This window comes from Sus scrofa, chromosome 2 (assembly GCF_000003025.6).
Source record: "Sus scrofa isolate TJ Tabasco breed Duroc chromosome 2, Sscrofa11.1, whole genome shotgun sequence".
In the NCBI taxonomy this organism is placed as follows: Eukaryota; Metazoa; Chordata; class Mammalia; order Artiodactyla; family Suidae; genus Sus; species Sus scrofa.
Window position 1 is genome coordinate 9,418,988 of NC_010444.4, and position 18,848 is coordinate 9,437,835.

General features: G+C 56.6%; 1 protein-coding gene across 1 annotated transcript in view; it reads right to left on the minus strand.

The window, feature by feature from the left end:
* INCENP (inner centromere protein) overlaps window positions 1–18,848 on the minus strand; it is a 33,884-nt gene that overhangs the window by 7,046 nt on the left and 7,990 nt on the right. The window contains 13 exon segments of the mRNA XM_021082921.1: window positions 288–395; window positions 562–640; window positions 2,444–2,661; window positions 3,510–3,632; window positions 3,809–3,929; window positions 4,004–4,113; window positions 9,022–9,033; window positions 9,469–9,603; window positions 9,683–9,800; window positions 10,249–10,300; window positions 11,596–11,695; window positions 11,779–11,845; window positions 12,634–12,685. Of these exon segments, the coding sequence (XP_020938580.1) occupies window positions 288–395; window positions 562–640; window positions 2,444–2,661; window positions 3,510–3,632; window positions 3,809–3,929; window positions 4,004–4,113; window positions 9,022–9,033; window positions 9,469–9,603; window positions 9,683–9,800; window positions 10,249–10,300; window positions 11,596–11,695; window positions 11,779–11,845; window positions 12,634–12,685 (1,295 nt within the window).

Sequence of the window (18,848 nt, forward strand, 5' to 3'; positions counted from 1 at the left end):
CTGTGGTGTAGGTCGCAGATACGGCTCGGATTCCATGTTGCTGTGGCTATGGCATAGGCCAGTGGCTACAGCTCCGATTAGACCCCTAGCCTGGGAACCTCCATATGCCGTGGGTGCAGCCCTAAAAAGGCCAAAAAACAAAAAGAAAATGAAACACGAAAAACAAAAAACACAACTGGGGTGACCGTATCCCTCCTCTTCAGTAAGGTCCTACTATACGCAGCCTGTGCCTCCAGCTACTGGGAAGACTGGGGGGCGCCCTGTCCGCCCTGATGCCTGGGCCTCACCTGCACGTCCACGGTCACGTTCAGGCTCTTGCTGGCCGCTGCGGCCTCCCTGGCTTTCTTCTCCTGCTCCTCCTGCAGCCGCTGCTCAGCCAGGCGCTGCTGCTCTTCCTGGGACGGCGGATGGTGACAGAGCCTGTGGGTGCGCTCTCCTCCCCCATGCCAACCCCAGGCAGCAAAGGCGGGCAGGGCAGCTCCTGCACCAGGGCCGCTGGACCAGGCCTCCCTGCCCTGAGCTCAGGCGGACCCTGTGGGGGCCACATGCCCCTCCCTTTACCTTTTTCTTCTTCTCCTCCAGCTCCTTCTGCAGCCGCTCCTTCTGCAGCCGCAGGGCCCTCTCCTTCTCCTGCAGCTCCCTGAGGACGGAGCAAAGCCTGTCAGAGGGAAGCTGAGCCCTGGCCCTGTTCCGTCCCTGGTGGGGAAGCCAGGCCCCCGGCACAGGCCCCGGAAGATGGAAAGGCAGAACGGGCACGCCTGCCCCCAGCCAGCAGAAGCGCTTGTGCCCAAGGGACCAGGAGTGCCCACCCAAGAGTGCGGGGAACGCTCAGTTTTGAGGTCCGCCAAACCTGGCCCCATCCTTCCATGCAACTTAGGTCTCTGTGCCTCAGTCTCATCTGCTGCATAATGGGGATCACACCTTTCTTCCAGAGTCGCCGTGTGAATGAAAAGAGGTCATCTGAGTTACCAACAATCTCCAACCCGCAGGGCAACCCCTGGCCCCAAGCCTGACACGAAGCAGGAAGGGCTGTTGATAGGCTTTGGAGCCCCTCCGCTTACTAGCTCGGGACCCTGAATAAGTCACGGGACCTCTCTGAACCCGCTTCCTGCTCTGGGAAGTGGAGCTGCTGGTACCCACAGCATAGGGGCCTTTGAGAGGATTAAACAAGGAAACGTGGGGAAAGCGTGAAGCTTGGTATCCGCCCAAGCTGCCAATCACTACGACCATCACATCATCGCCCCTCCAAGCCCCTGGTGCTGCTTGACAGGCCGCCAATTCTCAAACCTCAGCCGCCGCCACTCTCGGTCCCCCTCCCAGACTCCTGTCTCTGACTCTGCTCTCAGGACCAGGGACACCTCTGTGCCGATCAATAAACACTGGGAGATGGGTGGCCCCCACGCAGCGTGCCCTGCGGCTGTTACCCCCACTTCTCCACTGCAAAAGGCCTGGATCCACCCACATGTCTACACCTGCAGGGGCAGAGTTCTCTATGTCTACATGTAGGCAGAGGACCCCGTGTACCTCCTGGCCAGCAGCGACTGTGGCTTATCTTCCTTGGCAGCCCTAGGACCCAGCACAGCCAGGTACAGGGTCAGCCCTGGATAGACACCTGTGGAACTAAATGTGAAACTTTTTTTTTGTCTTTTTAGGGCCACACCCATGGCATGTGGAAGTTCTCAGGCTCAGGGTCAAATCGTAGCTACAGCTGCCGGCCTAAGTCACAGCCACAGCAACTCCAGATCCAAGCCTTGTCTGCAACCTACACCACAGCTCACGGCAACGCCAGATGCTTAACCCCTGAGAGAGGCCAGGGGTCAAAACTGCACCCTCATGGTTCCTAGTCGGCCTCATTAACCACTGAGCCACGACAGGAACTCCCTAAATGTGGAATTCTCGCCTAATGCAGAGGCCACTGACTCTGAGAGGGCTCATCTGCCATGATTCCCAATGGGGGGCAGTCGGGAATGTTGAGGGGGGTTGGCAGCCAGAGCCAGCATCAGTACCAGAGAGGCACATGTGGGCAGGCGCCAAGGAGGCCAAAGGCCCTGCAGTGAACCGCAGTGCGTGGTGGACTCTCCCCCCCAAGGCCCACAGTGGATGCTGAGGAATGCCAGCCAGTCCTCTGACCCCCCCGCCCCCAGTCAGCTGAGGACAAAACGCACCAAAGGGGTCGGATCACCCGGCTGGAAGCAGAACCAACACAAACTCCCAAGTGACTCTGCCATTTACCCCTCGACTCTCCAGTAGGCAACACACCTCGCCAGGGGGTCTGCCTGGTTTGGAGCCAAGAAAAAAAGCCCGTTCTTCTTTTCTAGACCCCCCCAGTGAAGGTGGGAGCCTCTCCAGGTGACAATGACATCTGTCTCTCATCCACACACAGCAGGATGCCTGCAGCCACTTGGAGGGTGGGCCGCCCGCCTCACAGCCAAGGACCCCTCACCTCTCGGCCTGGAGCCGCTCCTGCTCCCGCCGCCGCTCCTGCTCCGCCAGCTGCCGCTCCTGCTCCCTCTTTCTCTCCTGCTCGCGCTGCTCCGCCAGCTGCCGCTCCTGCTCGCGCTGCTCCGCCAGCCTCTTGGCCTCGGCCGCCTTCCGCAGCCGCTCCTGCTCCTCCTCCTTCCTCTTCTGCAGCAGCTCCTGGTGGCGCCGCTCCTCCTCCTCCTGTGAGCAGAGAGCAAGGTCAGGGCCCGGAGGCCCGCCTGAGCTGGAGGCCGGAGGCCCTGTCCCTCCCAGGCGGGTCCGGAACAGCAGGGACTGAGCCCAGGGACACCCCACCAAGGCTCCACCCACAGGGACCCCTGTGACCGGCCTGACGGGCACCTTGGGACAACTTCTTTTGCTGCAGCACATTTGATAGTTAAGGGTACAGGGTGGAGCCAGACCCACGAGCGGGGTGACACTGGACACGTCACAGACGCCCTCTGGCCTCGGTTTTGCCCTCGCTGGTAAAATGGGGACAACAACAATGCTCACACCTCACGAGGCGGCGGCGACTATACACACGACGCACTGAGAACAGTGCCTGGCACGAAGTCAGTACTTGATAAATTTTAGCCATTGGTATTACAACTCCCTAACGACAAATGTGTGTTCCCTACACTCATAAAACTGACAGTTCCCAGGAAGAGGTAGGTCTGTAATTGTATAGGCAGAACATTTAATCCTCACACCAACCCTATCAGCTAGATACCACTGTTACCTGAGGGAACCAGAGCACAGAGAGGTCAAGGAACCCACCTGGGGTCACACAGCTAATAAATGGCAGAACTGAGATTAGGCATCTGACGCAAGCCCCCACCCTCGACCCTCAGACCTCTGCCTCTACAGACAACAGGAGGCAGGTCACGTGTCACCATCTCCACCTCCGTAGCCTTCTGAGCTTGAGGCCACAAGATCCACCCGGATCAACCCAACGGGGTGGGGGTGTGCTCAGCGGTCCCCAGGGCACGGAGGCAGCGCGGTCCTTCCCCGCCTCTTCCCCGACGCCTGAGCCCTGCGATCGAGCGCACCTGCTGCAGCCACCTGAGCCGCCGCGCCTCCTCCTCCTGCTTCCTGCGCGCCTCCACCTCCTCCATCTTCTTGGCCGCTGCCTTCTTCTTGGCCTTCTCCTCGGCCAGCCGCTCCTCCTTGGCCTGCGGAGCCCACCCACGGATGCTCAGAACGGACCCCAGGGCCCGTGGACCGACAAGAGAGGGGTGCGGGGGCGTCAAGCCGGAATCTCCCGCGGAAAGTGGGGTGGGCGGGGCCGCCGGGGCTCCGCCCCCTGAAAGCACCGCCCACAGCCCGAGCCCACAGCCCGAGCCAGCACCTTTTCTGTCTTCTCGTCGATCTGAGCAAACTTCTGCTCGATCTGCTTCTTCTTCTCCTCCTTCATCTGCTCCACCCGCTCCCGGGCCTGCAGCACCTTGCGGAGGCGCTCCTCACGCTTCCTGCGGGCACAGGAGGTCACGGGGGCTCCAGCGAGGCTGGGGGGTGAGGGGGCGGCTGGGAGCCAGGCACTTACAGCTTCACCTCCTCCAGCCGCCGCCGCTTGTCCTCCTCCACCTTCTGCCTGCGGAGCTGCTCGGCCTCCTCCTTCCGCCGCAGGTTCTCCAGGCGCTGCCGCTCCTTCTCCTGGGGGTCGGGATGTGGGTGTGTGTGAGCCAGGACGGCCCCCAAAGCCACTAGAGGCAGCACCAGACTGCTTCTTACAGGCAGTCACCCCAATCAGGCGACGCCTTTCCCACCGAGTTGGTGGCCTGGGCTTCAGGCTCTCCTCCAGGGGAAGAACCCAAAGGCCTCCCAGGACCTGAGTCATGAGTGCCATCACCTGAGCCCTGCCAAGTGGTGGGCAAGATCGGAGGTGTCCTCTGATTAGAACTATGTGGAAAGTGTATTTAGAAAAGGAATGAAGGAGTTCCCGTCGTGGCGCAGTGGTTAACGAATCCGACCAGGAACCAGGAGGTTGCGGGTTCGGTCCCTGCCCTTGCTCAGTGGGTTAATGATCCGGCGTTGCCGTGAGCTGTGGTGTAGGTTGCAGACGCGGCTCGGATCCCGCGTTGCTGTGGCTCTGGCGTAGGCCGGTGGCTACAGCTCCGATTCAACCCCTAGCCTGGGAACCTCCATATGCCACGGGAGCGGCCCAAGAAATAGCAACAACAACAAAAGACAAAAGACAAAAAAAAAAAAAAAAAAAAAAAAAAGAAAAGGAATGAAGAACAAGATGGAGAAGGAACAGAAAGGCAGCTTTGAAAGTTACTGTTGGAGTTCCCATCATAACGCAGAGGAAATGAATCCGACTGAGAACCATGAGGTTGCGGGTTTGATCCCTGGCCTTGCTCAGAGGGTTAAGGCTCTGCCAATGCCGTGAGCTGTGGTGCAGGTCAGACATGGCTCAGATCTGGTGTGGCTGTGGCACAGGCTGGCAGCTGTAGCTCCAATTGGACCCCTAGTCTGGGAACCTCCATGTGCTGCGGGTGTGGCCCTAAAAAGCAGAAGAAAAAAAAAAGTTACTGTCAATGTTCTATTTAAAGGGGTAGGTGGATACACATGTTAATTTATTATTATTATGCTTTATAACTTTTATGCTATGGGTGTACACACACTCTTTTGTGTGCATCAACTACTTCCTAATAGTTAAAAAAAAATTAAGAAAAAGAAAATATTGCCAAATGCTAACAGAGGTAGGCTGATGAGGTAGGTTAGGTATGCTATTTTTTTCTCTTTATTTCCCAAACTTCCTGTGATATGACTACATAATCATTTCAAAGACAACTTTTCATTTTTTTTTTTTTTTTTTTTTGTCCTCTGTCTTTTTAGGGCAGCACCCGTGGCATACGGATGTTCCCAGGCTAGGGGTCGAATTAGATCTGTAGCTGCCAGCCTGCACCACAGCCACAGCAATGCCAGATCGATCCATGTCTGTGACCTACACTGCAGCTCACGGCAATGCTGGATCCTTAACCCACTGAGCGAGGCCAGAGATCAAACCCGCTTCCTCATGGATACTAGTTGGGTTCGTTAGCCATTGACCCATGACAGGAACTCCTCAAAGACAACTTTTAAAAGTACTAGATGCTTTTTAAAGCAGATTCATGCTGGGACCTCCTGCCTCCGCAGGCCCAGAAGGACCCAGGGGCATGGCCATAGCAGTGGGCTCCCAGCTATCCCTGGCCAAGGACAAGACTGGTGCTTTACCCCTAATAGTCAGGGGATGAGGGTGGAGGCTGGGACCCAGACCAGAGCCCCCAGCCCTCACCCCAAACTGGTTTTCATCAGACTCCCACCCATCGGCCCCTCCCTCCTTGCACTAGTTACTGTTTCTCCTTGGCCACTCATGGCTCTTTAAGCAGATTTCCCACCTGAAAATACGGCCCCAAGGTAATACCATCCTAAGGATGGTGAGAAGGGGTCTGGTTACGGGTGAGATGCAGAAGACATGCCACCGTCTCTCCCACTAGATGTGGCTATAAAATCTACGCGAATGCACAGAGCAGCTATTTGAGGCCTCTGCAAGGTAGACAGCCGCAGGCAGATGGAAAGGATACCAGACTTTGAAGCATCAGCAAACTAGCAACGAGCTGACACCAATGCCAAGATGCTATGTGGGAATGATTTGACAAAGACTTTAATGTAGCTATGACAAAAAAATGAGTCAGTAAGTAATCATAAGGAGCTCCCATGTGGCTTAGAGGATTAAGCATTGTCACTGCAGCGGCTTGGGTTGCTGCTATGGCCTGGGTTCAATCCCTGGCCCGGAAACATTGCCGTGAGTGCAGCCAAAACCCCCCAAATAATCAGAGGGCTTCTTAAAACAGCTTGGAAAAATAGGAAATCTCAGCAAGTAGAAGAGCTAAACAAGAACCAAATGGAAATTTCCGACTAGGAACCATGAGGTTGCAGGTTCCATCCCTGGCCTCACTCACTGGGTTAAGGATCCAGTGTTGCTGTGAGCTGTGGTGTGGGTCACAGACACGGCTCAGATTTGGCGATGCTGTGGCTGTGGTGTAGGCTGGTGGCTACAGCTCCGATTAGACTCCTAGCCTGGGAACCACCATATGCCGTGGGTGCGTCCCTCAAAAGACAAAAAAAAAAAAAAAAAAAAAAAAAAAATCCAAGGGACCTCCCCCCCAAAGATAATAAAGGGAAACAAACAAACAAACAAACCCAAAGGGAATAGCTGACAATAATAAAACAGTAGAATTATATCCAAACATATCACTAAATATATCAAATAAAAGACATCGTTAGATTTTAAAAAGAAAAAAACAAACAAAAAGCCACCCTGACTATCTAATAGATGGAGAAGCTCTAAGATATCTACAAGGAACTGACTTCAAATGGAACGACGGAGGTTGAGTTCAAAGGCCTCATGAGAGAAGCCAGTCTCGAGAAGTCACCTGTTGTAGGATTCTAGTCACACGACACTCTCGAAGACAAAACTACAGTGACAGAGAACAGGGGTTAGCTAGGGGTAGAGCAGAGTTTAGGGGGGTGATGGAACGGTTCTGGATCCCAACTGTGGAAGCGGTTCCATAAAGCTATTACTGTCACGAAGGAGAGATTTTACTGTATAATTTTTTTTTTTTTTTTTTTTGTATTTTTGCTATTTTTCTTGGGCCGCTCCCACAGCCTATGGAGGTTCCCAGGCTAGGGGTCGAGTTGGAGCTGTAGTTGCCGGCCTACACCACGGCCACAGCAACTTGGGATCCGAGCTGCGTCTGCAACCTACACCACCACCCACGGCAACGCCAGATCCTTCACCCACTGAGCAAGGCCAGGGATCGACCCCGCAAACTCGTGGTTCCCAGTCAGATTCGTTAACCACTGAGCCACGACTGGAACTCCTACTGTATAAATTCTTAACATACATTTTACTATATATTTTTTTAATACAAGCTTTTTTTTTGGGGGGGGGGTCTTTTGTGCCTTTTCTAGGGCTGCTCCCGTGGCATATGGAGGTTCCCAGGCTAGAGGGTGAATCGGAGCTGAACCCGCCGGCCTACACCACAGCCACAGCAATGCGGGATCTGAGCCACGTCTGAGACCGACACCACAGCTCCCGGCAACACCGGATCCTTAACCCACTGAGCGAGGCCAGGGAACGAACCCGCATCCTCGTGGATCCTAGCTGGGTTCTTAACCGGCTGAGCCACAACAGGAACTCTGCAAAACAGGTTTTCGTCCTGAAGCCTGAGTGCTAGTATTTCTAAGCCCAGGTCAGAAAATTTATCTTGTTGCACTGTGAATTTTACAGAAGATGAGAGTCGTTCATGTCACAGAATCTGTGCTTCCTCGCTACCCCAACCCTGGAAGGTGAGCTGCTCCCCACAGGCCACTGTCAAGGCCAAAGCGGGGGGCAGGAGGAACCCAAAAGCTTGTGCAGCCTCTTCTGCCTCCAGGGGCCTCAAAGGCGCAGGCTCTCTGCCGTCCAGCAAGCCCTGCATGCCAAGCCCTGTGCTGGGTGCCAGACACACATTCGCCTCTGGTTCATCCAATCTCCGCGAATGGACCTGGCACCACATTAGGTACCGAGGAAACCTGGGCCCGAAGGTCAGGCAACCAGTCTAAAGCCCCAACGACCTGCCTCGCTCCCCTGGTCTCCTGAGGACTGTCTCACCCACCAGAGGCCCCTGCAGGGACCTGGGCTCCCCAGAGCAGGAAAGGGCCCCTCTCTGTCACCCCCGTGAGCCCTGAGAGGCTCCAGTCTGCGAGGAACAGGTAGTCCCTTACAGGAGGAAGAAGCCCAAGGCTGGCTCGCTGCTGTGGGCATCTCTGGCACAAAAATAGGTGCATAACGACCACACAGACAGGCTGCTGGCTGGCATACCGGATGGCATGCCATCGCCCTGTCCACCTAGAGGGGACCAACCTCCTCATAGGAAAGGCAAGTTCAGGGCCTGCCTGACCAGCTGCTGGGACACCCCTGATCTGCCCACGGCAGTGCTGCTGGGGCCTAAGACCCTCAGCTGGAGGCAGAAGCCCTCCTAGTAGGAGGTCCTTCAAAGCGCCACGGGACACCAAAGGGCTGAGGGGGCTCAGCCCTCCAGCTCCCCAGGAGCCCTGGGAGCGGGACCATGAGCCAAGCAGGTCCCAGCTCCCCGCAGCTCCCCGCACGCGACTGGTGTCCAGCCCAGCTCTGGGGTATCTGAGAGAGAACAGCTTCTGTGGCCTTCTTTCCGGGGGATGCCACTGGCAGTTCCAGTGTCCCCTGGCAGACCCAGACCTCCTTGTCCCCCACTGCCCTTCCCCCACCGCTGCCTCAAGGCAGCAATGCAGATCTGTGACCTAGTCCATCTCAGTGGCTCGGGATCAGATGTCTGTTCTCTTCGAAGCCCCAGACCCTGAGCAGGAGCCCAGCAGCGGGGAGGTGGGAGGGAGGTGGCTGGAGGGGAACAGTGCAAGATGCCACCACCCCCCCACACCCCCGTAACACTCCCGCCTATGTTAGTGCTTCTACAGGTGCTGTCAGTTTCACAGAACAGGGCGACAGCAGGTAAGTGGAGGGGCCAGGTCACAAGTGTAAGGGAAGGCTTTACTTACAACGAAGCTGCTCTGTGGAGGAGAGGAGACAAGGAATGAGCCGAGAGTTAATGCCACGTGGGGAACATTCTGGAAAGCAGGCCACCCTCCTGGCCCACGAGCCTGCTTGGGGCCTGTACCCTCTCATCAGAAGCTCCCCCCACCCCCCCAAGTGTCACCCAGCCCCAGTAAGTCAGTGTCCATGTGTGTCCCTCACCTTAACTACTAGAGCCACCGGGAGGGAAAGGGGGCCGTGTGTGAATGGACAGTGGCCACCAAGGCCAGTGCTGCGACTTCCCAACCCAGGGTCCAACAGGTCAGGACTGTCCCCCCATGTTAAGGCAGCCCATGGCCACAGAGGCTTGAGCTGGTCCTTGACCGATGCCTGGCCACCCCTGCTCTGGCCCAGACCCAACTGGTCCCAGCGGCCCGGGGACAGATGGCAGCCTTCGGCCACGCCGCCCTCACCTTGGGGTCCACGCGCAGGGGGGTGTTGCGCTTAATGAAGGATTTCATGATGCTGCTGTGTGGGGTCGAGGTCGGGGTCATGAGCATCTGGTTCCTCTGCACGGTGTGCAGGAAGGTCCGGAGGGGCCGCACCACCTGCAGACGGGCGAGGACTGGGGTCAGGAAACTTGGGGGCGGGGGCGGGGGTGCCGAGGGAGGGCAGAGGCCCACTCACCTTGCTGGCAGGACAGGGCGGGGACGGGGTCTTGCTCCTGGGCGGCTGCAGCTCCTCATCCTCCAGCTGCTGCTCCTCATCCAGCTCGCTCACCGCCTGCTTGTAGCTGCGCTTCCTCCTGCCAAGGCACAGCGGCAGCGGCGTCGCGGGGCCGGCCCTGGTGTCCTCACCAGCGCCCCCGCCAGACCCCAGGAAAGGCCACCCCTGAGACCAGAACCGGGCCCAGCTCCCGGGCCTCCAGACTGAAAGGTACTGCAGAGGTGGGGGGTCTCCCTGACCGACCCTCTGCTGCCCGGTCAGAGCAAGGGAAAGGACCCGTTCAAGGTCACAGAGCCAGGAGGACGAAGAAGGATCAGGCCTGGGATCTGGTGGCTGGGTCCCAGGCCAGGCTCATCCTACAGCATCGAGCCACTGCCCTCCTTAATCCGAGCGCCAGGCCCCACCCCTGCTGAGATGAAACACAGGCCCCTGAGCCCACGCCCACCCTCCCCTAGAGAGGACCCAAGGCTCACGCCCATCTGGGCCCCTCAGGCTAGTGGCCTGCACACCCCTTCCCGGATGCAAACCTGACACTCTGGGGTGGCTCCTTGGGGCCATCTGCTTGGTCGGTCCTGGCCTCTGTGAAGAGAGCAGTCTCAGTGAGGCAGCAGGGGGGGCCGTGGAGGGGTCGGGGAGGTCGCCCACAGCAGCAGCTATGGTAAGGGTGAGGCTCTCTCCCTGGCCGACCCCAGGGTGGCCAGGAGCAGAAGCATCAGCTCTGGCACCAGCTGGCCTTACAAATCCATGGATGTGCAGAGCCAGCACACCATCCCCAGCCCACAGACCCCTCGCCTCTACGGCTGGCCAGTGACGAGAATGGCAGGACAGTGTCATCGAGGTGGCCCCACCACGTCCCACCCACCTCTAACACCGAGAGGAGGTGGTGCCCCTTCCAGAGTAGAATCCCGTGGATGCTGCAAGCTCTCAGAGACCCCTAGACTGACTGCAAAATCCCACTCCTGGAGTTCCCATTGTGGCGCAGTGGTTAATGAATCCGACTAGGAACCATGAGGTTGCGGGTTCAATCCCTGGCCTTGCTCAGTGGGTTAAGAATCCGGCGTTGCCGTGAGCTGTGGTGTAGGTCTCAGATGTGGCTCGGATCCCGAGTTGCTGTGGCTCTGGCATAGGCTGGAGGCTACAGCTCCGCTTAGACCCCTAGCCTGGGAACCTCCACATGCCGTGGGTGCGGCCCTAGGAAAAAAAAAAAAAAAAATCCCACTCCTCCCAGCCCCATTCAGCTGGGGCTGGCACAGGGGTGGGGCTCCTGAGCAGGGCTGACAGGTGGGGTGCAGGTCAGTACATCTTGTTTCAGTGCCATGGCTCCGCATCCCACCCCCCGGCTCTTCCCCACTCTTTACTCCAAAGGGTCCAGCAGCCCCCTGGGCTCTGTGGGGCTGGCCCGGCCGTGGTCCCTAACCCTGTCGGGGGAGCAGTGCTCAGGATCTCACAGCTACGGTGCTCTTCCCATCAGGGAATGTGGGCTGGGCCCCAGAGCCCTGGCTCTCCCACCCTGTTGAGACAGAACCCACACTGGTGAGCAGTGAGCCAGCGGCAGAGACAAAACACCAGAACGCGAGTCCTGGTATTTACCGCCCAGCATGGAGTTCCTCCCGCTCCCTGCGGAGGGAGGCTCAAGGCCGTGACAGCGGGTGTCCCAATTCAGGTGTTTCCCCAGCTTCCTGCACCCACTGGCCTCGGCCACTGGTTGGAAGGTGAAACCTGCAAACTCCAAGATCTCTGCACCCTGGGTCTCATTTCCCTTCGGCCTCACAGCCCAGAAAATCGGGCTCCCCCTCCCCCAAAAGAAAGTCAGGCTGGGCTGCTAAGGCCCGCACGGCCCTGGGTGTCCACACCAGCAGGCCAGAAAGACTCACCCTGCTGCCCTTCGGAGGGCGTGCCTGCTGCAGGCTGCGAGCCGGGCGTGCTGATGGCGATCTTGGTGGCACTGTGGAGCCGCAAGGTGCTGTCATTGTTCTGGGGACCTAAGGGAAGCACCAAGGCTTCAGGGGTCTGCACCCGGGACAGGCAGGCCTTGAGCCCGCCCCTCCCTGGCCTGCCCGCCTTACCTCCGGCTGGGCCACCACCTCAGGCTCAGCTTCCTCGCTGGACTCCTTTGCCTTGGGGCTGGAAGCAGAGCAGGGGACACTGTGGGACCCGCCCAGCCCAAGCCTCCCCACGGGAGCCCCTCCCCCACGCAGCGATCCAGGAGGGATCCACACAGATGCCTGGCCTGGGCCTCGAACCCATAGCCGCCGGCAGCCCGGGACAGGCAGCTTCTGAATTTGCCTTCACGTATACGCCATCAGGCCTCAACTCCGGGTATCTGCCATTCCCCAGCTCTGCCTCCACCGCTTGGGCCTGGATGAGCCACATCTCTTTTAAGGCCTGTTCTCCACTTACCATGGGGCCAGCAAAGCCAGAGGGCCGACCCAGTCACCCCCATCGCCCCATCCCAGGCACTGACTCTCTGCTCCAAAGCAAGGGTACCAGGGGTGGGAGAGGGGATAGGGTGACGGCAGGACATGGCCTCCAAGAAAAGCAGTGCTAGCCCAAAGCAGGGCTGGGGTGTAAAGCTGGAGCAGGGGGCGATCCCAACCCCTATGCCACCCACCCCAATTTGAGGTGGCTCCTTGTGGCTGTACTGGCTTATCCACAGGCCTATGGATTTACCAACCTATGGAGCCCAGGCCCCTGGGTAAGGTTTGGAGGGGTCAAGGCTGGGCCAGGGCTGATGAGTGATGCTGACCAGCCATTTGGGAAGGCCTGACATCTGTGTCCTCACTGCCTAGTGAGGTTGGGGTAGGGGCAGGGCTGCAGCAGTGGGCAGCCTGGGGGCAGCCCCGATGGGGAAGGAAGGCCTCCATCTGGGGGGCTCCCCTGGACAGCTTCCCAAGTCCTGGAACCGAACTCACCTGACTTTCTGGGGCACCTCAACATTCAGGAGCCTCTCCAGGTAACTGTGGCCTGACAGAAAAAAACCAAGGAACAAAAGATGCCTCAGAACCAGCCAGGTGCCGCTCCAAGAGGTGCAGGGAGCCAGGCTCGGGTGGGGGCCCGGCCGCGTCTCCTCCACAGCCCCCTCCCCCTTCACTCCACAGCCCCTCCCACCTGCAGACTCTTCCCTCCTCCCTGGGTCCCTGCGGTCTGCACTCCTAGCGTCCTTGTCTCCTGCGCCTTCCCAGCTGGTAACATCCCCACTGGACGGCACACCCTGGCTCCCTCCCTGGGCTGGGAGTATCTCGGGAAGCCCGGGGCCGACACAAAGCAGCTGACTCATTCAACAAACACTCCCAAAGGGCCTACTATGTTCCGGGCCCTGGAGACCCAATGGAGAGCCAACCAGACCGGGCCGCTACTTGGTCCAGAAATCCTCGGATGAGCCTGAAACCACGCGGGGTAGGTGCCACGACAGAAGAGAGCAGAGGCCTTAGAAAGCCTACGAGGGGGAGCTGAGCTGGTCTAAGGAGGTGGCCCTCGGGGAGGGGGAGGGAGGAGGAAGCCGGGGGCCAGGGGTTCACAAGTGAACTCCCGGCTCCTCCAGCCCAAGACCCGGCCAGGGACACGCCAAGTCCTGAGCGTTTTCACCTCGTGCCAAAGTGTCGCTTTCCCTTCTCAGTGTTGAGACGGGCCTTGCAAACAAGGTGTGAAACTGAAGCGCACCCCACGCTCAGGTCGGAAACGTCCGGTTTCACCTAAGCACGTCCTGGGAGTGGAAACTATTCATTTTATTAACTCTGAACCTAAGCACGTCTTTCTATTACACTGTGTGATCACGCGGGAGGTGGGTGAAATGCCCTTTGGCTGCATCGCCAAGTCTCTGAAAAGCATGAGGTCTGACGTCTTGGCTGAGCGGGCCCCCCTTTCCATTTGTTATTATATGTTTTCTTTTTACAGCCGCACCCGCGGCATATGGAAGTTCCCAGGTTGGGGCTGGATCAGAGCTGCAGCTGTCGCCACGCCACAGCCACAGCAGTGCCAGATCCGAGCTGCATCTGTGAACCTATGATGCAGCTCAAGGCAACGTCAGATCCTTGACCTATTGAGCGAGGCCAGGAATGGAACTCACATCCTCAGAGAGACTATGTCAGGTTCTTAACCTGATGAGCTAAAATGGGAACTCCTATTTTATTTATTTATTATTTACTTTTTGGCCGCACCCTTGGCATGAGGAACTTCCCCAGGCCAGGGATCGAACCCATACCACAGCAGTAAGCCGAGCCACAGCAGTGACAATGCCAGATCCTTAACCTGTCAAGCCACCAGGGAACTCCCTGTTCCCCCACCCCTGCCTCTTAATGGAATGCTGTTTTTAAGTCAAAGAATAACTAATAAACTATGGCTAATCAAGGATGGAGAGTTGGAAGACATCTTAAAAATGAACAGAGTGAGCCTGCTGCTTAAAAAAAAAAAAAAGAAAAAAAAACCCCACAAAGAACAGTATTCACTGCCAAGAATAAAAAATTGACCTGTCCACAAAGGCAAAAATAGCATTTTGGAAAACATGTATCCACTGCCATGAGCTTCATAGCTTCCTAAAACCTGAAGACATTTCTGATGAGATCAGAAAGCAAATGTGCCCTTTTTAAAAAAATATTTAATGAAGCGAGTTGACATCTTGGAGTTCCCATCGTGGCTCAGGGCTTAATGAACCCAACTAGTATTCATGAGGACGCAGGTTCGATTCTTGGCCTCGCTCAGTGTGTTAAGGATCCGGCGTTGCCGTGAGCTGTGGTGTAGGTTGCAGATGTGGCTTGGATCTGGCGCTGCTGTGGCTGTGGTGCAGGCCAGTGGCTACAGCTCCGATTGAACCCCTAGCCTCGGAACCTCCATATGCCATGGGTTCGGCCCCAAAAAAAAAAAAAAAAAAAAAAAAAAGACAAAGAGTGTTGACATCGGAAGATGTGTCTAACTCAGTGTATTCGTGAGGGTGCACCAATTATCTGAAAGAAAAGAAGAATGTGCACGATTATCTGAAAAGGCTTTTAAAGTGTTCTTCCCTTTTCCAACTACCTCACTGTGTGAGGCCAGATCTTCACAAATTTTAATCCAAACAACACAATGCAACAGACTGAATGTAGAACCCAGCTGTCTTCTTTCAAGCCACACAGAAATGGGATCTACAAAATGTAGAATAAGGCCAGTCTCCTCCTACATTTTTGTTTGGACAGCAGTGATTTTTTTCTTAAAAAAAAAAAAAAATCTAGGAGTTCCTGGTGTGGCTCGGTGGGTTAAGAACCTGACTAGAACCCGTGAAGATGCAGGTTTGATCCCTGGCCTTGCTAGTGGGTTAGAGGATCTGGCATTGCCATGAGCAGCAGTGTAGGTTGCAGACATGGCTTGGGTGTGGTGTTGCTGTGGCTGTGGTGTAGGCCAGCAGCTACAGCTTGGATCTGACCTCTAGCCTGGGAATTTCCATACACTGCATGTGCAGCCCCAAAAAGATCAAAAAAAAAAAAAAAACAAACTAACTTTAACAGGTAATAGGTTTTTGGACAAGGCGTGCAAAGGTTTGATGTGTGAGCTCAGTTCCCAGACCAGGGTCTGAACCCAGGTTGCAGTGGTGAAAGTGCTGAGTCCTAACCAATAGACTACCAGGGAACTCCCATGTTTGGTTTTTGTTTTTGTTTAGGGCCACACCCGTGCCATATGGAGGTTCCCAGGCTAGGGGTCTAATTAGAGCTGTAGCTGCCAGCCTATGCCAGAGCCATAGCAACATCAGATCTGAGCCGCATCTGCGACCTATACCACAACTCAGGGCAACACCGGATCCCCAACCCACTAAGCGAGGCCAGGGATCAAACCTGCAACCTCATGGTTCCTAGTCAGATTAGCTTCTGCTGTGCTATGACAAGAACTCTGAGGTTTGTTATTTTTATATTAAAGTCTTAAACAATATCTTCAGTGTTTGGAGTTCCCTGATGGCCTAGTGGATTAAGGACCCAGCACTGTCACTGCTGTGGCTCAGGTTCGATCCGTGGCCTGGGAATTTTTGCATGCCAAAAAAAAATTTTTTTTTTAATTTTCGATATCAAAATAGTATTTGGTATTAATATAAAACATAAAATAACTAATGTTAAGAATTGTGACTCTTCATTTTAATTTCTTTTTTTTTCTTTTTTGTCTTTTTAGGGCCGTACCCAAGCATACGGAAGCTCCCAGGCTAGGGGTTGAATTGGAATTACAGCTGCCAGCCTACTCTACAACCATAGCAATGCCAGATCTGAGCCACGTCTGTAGCCTACACCACAGCTCACAGCAACACTGGATCCCCAACCCACTGAGCAAGGCCCGGGATTGAACCCACATCCTCATGGATACTAGTCAGATTCGTTACTGCTGAGCCAAGACGGGAACTCCCATTTTAATGTCTAAAACAGTAACTAACAATCAATAGATAGAGAGCCTTCATAATTAAGAGCTCTTTGCGGGCCTCGATAATTTTGAAGTCTGAAAGAAGGGGCTGAGTCTAAAAGTTGAGAGGTACCAGTCTAGGCAGAAGGAACAGCAACTGCCAAGGCCAGGAGGCTTTGCTGGGTACAGAAGAGCGGGGGCTGGGCTGCCACATCTGAACCATAGCAGCCTGGCCAGAAATGAGGCTGAGAGGCAGCTGGGGTGCAAGGGAAAGAGGGGAGGCTGGAAGCAAGGACCCTCCTGGGGTGAGGTGGGCAGGCCTGGGGGAGTGGGAGGGGCGGTACCGGGCCAGGCTCTGTAGCCCGGAGACACGGCCCCTCACCCCTCCTGCCCCCCGCCTCCCATCCCAGCTCAGGGCTCGGATGAGGAGGCAGAAGGGTGAGAAGACGCCCATGTGACTGCACAATGATTCCACCGAGCAAAGACTTCTCTGGAATGTTAATTGCCATCTGCATGCCACGCGGGCCTCAGGAGGGCCTGGTGGCAGGGAGGAGGTCTGGAGGAGACAAGGGCCTGTTCCCAGATCCAGAGGTGGCTGGGGCACCCAAGGAGGAGCCTGGCCTGTCCAGCAGGGCCCTCAGGAAACCCCGAGGCAGTGGCCCTGGGCCGCCTGACCACTTCAGAGCCCACCTGCCCTCAGGGCTGCAGCCACACTGCTCTGCCCAGTGGCTCTGTTTGGCCAAGTGTGCATCCCACCAGGAGTGCGTACCTGTGTGTGTTAATGCCTCCATCCAGCAGCCCGTTGCCCCAGGGTACCACCCTGCTCCAGAGGCTCCCCAGTGTCACTGGCGGCCCTCTCTCTCTGCTCCTCCGCTGCCAGGCTTCCTTCCCCTCGCGCAGGAACAAGCTACCTCAAATCCTTACACCAAGGGCTGCTTCTAGGGGGACCAAAACGCCCCACCTCCGATCTGCCCGCCCAGTCAAGGCCTGGGCATCAGCCAAGGCCTCCAGGCGGCAGCCTCTCCCCTCCCTGCTTCACACCCTCAGGCGCCCCCCACAGGGTCAGCCGGGCCACACTCCACTGAGCTCCAGGGACACGGGCCTCCAGGGGTTTGAGCCTCTTGTTTTGTTTTGATCTAGACCAACTGAGCTGTACCACAGCTGAGCACTAAGATGGGTCCTCTGCCCACATTCAAGGCAGGGTTCTACCCATTTAACAGATGGGGAAACTGAGGTTTGGAGAAGGGTGAGCCCAGGTTGCCCAGGCTCTGTGTGACTCCAGGGCTTAACTACCAGCTTTGCTGGTCTGCCTTCCTTCCACAGGGTCAAAGGCAAATCAAACCAGAAGCCCCCCCCACCCAGTGCAGGGTGGGGTCGTGGGGGAGGAGCAAATGGAAAAGCATAGAGCTTCCAGAAGTCTGATCCTGAGGCTTGGGAGGGCCTTTAGAGTCTCCCCCCCACCCTCCCTCTAGCGCTCTAGGCTTGCCTGCCCCCTGGGCTCTGCCCAGGATCAGATTCCGGCCCGAGGAACTCTCCAAGGCAGGTCAGAACCACCCCGCCCTTCCGAGAATCTAAAAATGGACAGGGTGCCAGACTGCATGTCTGCACGAGGCCCAGAGTGTGTGATCCGGGGCCCCAGGCCTGGGAGTGAGCCCCTCCCCAGGCAGGGAAGAGACTGGACCAGGTAAGGTGCCCTCACCTGCCTGACGGCCCACCCCGTGGCTTTCTACCAGGCCTCCTCAGCAGGCGGCCCACCATTCCGGAAAGGACGAACCACGAGGGCTCAAGCTTCTGCTTCCTGATGTACAGACCAGTGGCCTCCTTAAGCCTTAGTTTAATTCAAGCAAAACCTGGCCTGTCCTCTCCACTGATCCCACTGCCTTGTCCTCCTCTGGCTGGACCCTGCAGCCTCCTACCTGGCCTCCCTGCCTTGTTCCCGCCCTTCTTCTGGGCCATTTTCCACACAGTGCTGGAACTTTCCAACAGCCATCAAGAAGCCCCATCCTCCATGTCAGCCCAAGCCCAAGCCCCTTGTATGACACATAAGCCCCAGATATCCTAAGACTTGCTATCTCAGGCCTCGGGGCCTCCGTACAAGCTGTTCCCTCTGCTGGGGATACCCTTCCCCACATTTCTGCCACCTGGCAAAAGCCCAGGCAGCCTTCGAAATCCTCCCGGCTCAGACCCCACCTCCTCCATGCAGACCGCCCTGACTCTTAGAGCTGCCTGTCTCTCTCTGGGCTCATGACACCTGCTCCCACTGGGACAAGGATCCCTGGAGCTGGGATCAGAGGATGATGAAAACAGCTAATGTTAGAGAGTTTCCTTGCGGCACAGTGGGTTAAGGACCTGGCCTTGTCACTGCAGTGGCTCAGGTCACTGCTGATGCAAGTCCGATCCAGGCCTGGGAACTTCCATATGCTGCAGGCATAGCCAAACAAACAAACAAACAAAAAAACAAAAAAACCCAGCTAACATTCCCTACATGGCAGGCACTACATGGGTTAATAAGAAAGCCCCGCGACTCTTTGAGGTGATGCTATTGTTACCCGGCTGACAGATGAGAAACTGTAACCCATAAAGGAATTCCTGTAACCTGCCCAAGGTCAAGGTGCCGGTAAAGGGCCGAGCGGGCACTCAGACCCAGCGATCTGTCCCTCCCGGAACGCGTACACTGTGGTGAGAATTCCTATCTCTTCAGCGCAGGATCTCCAGGCCAGTTACGGTAACAGGAGGCGGCCCACAAACACAGTGACTTCGAGTGAGCCTCTTCAGG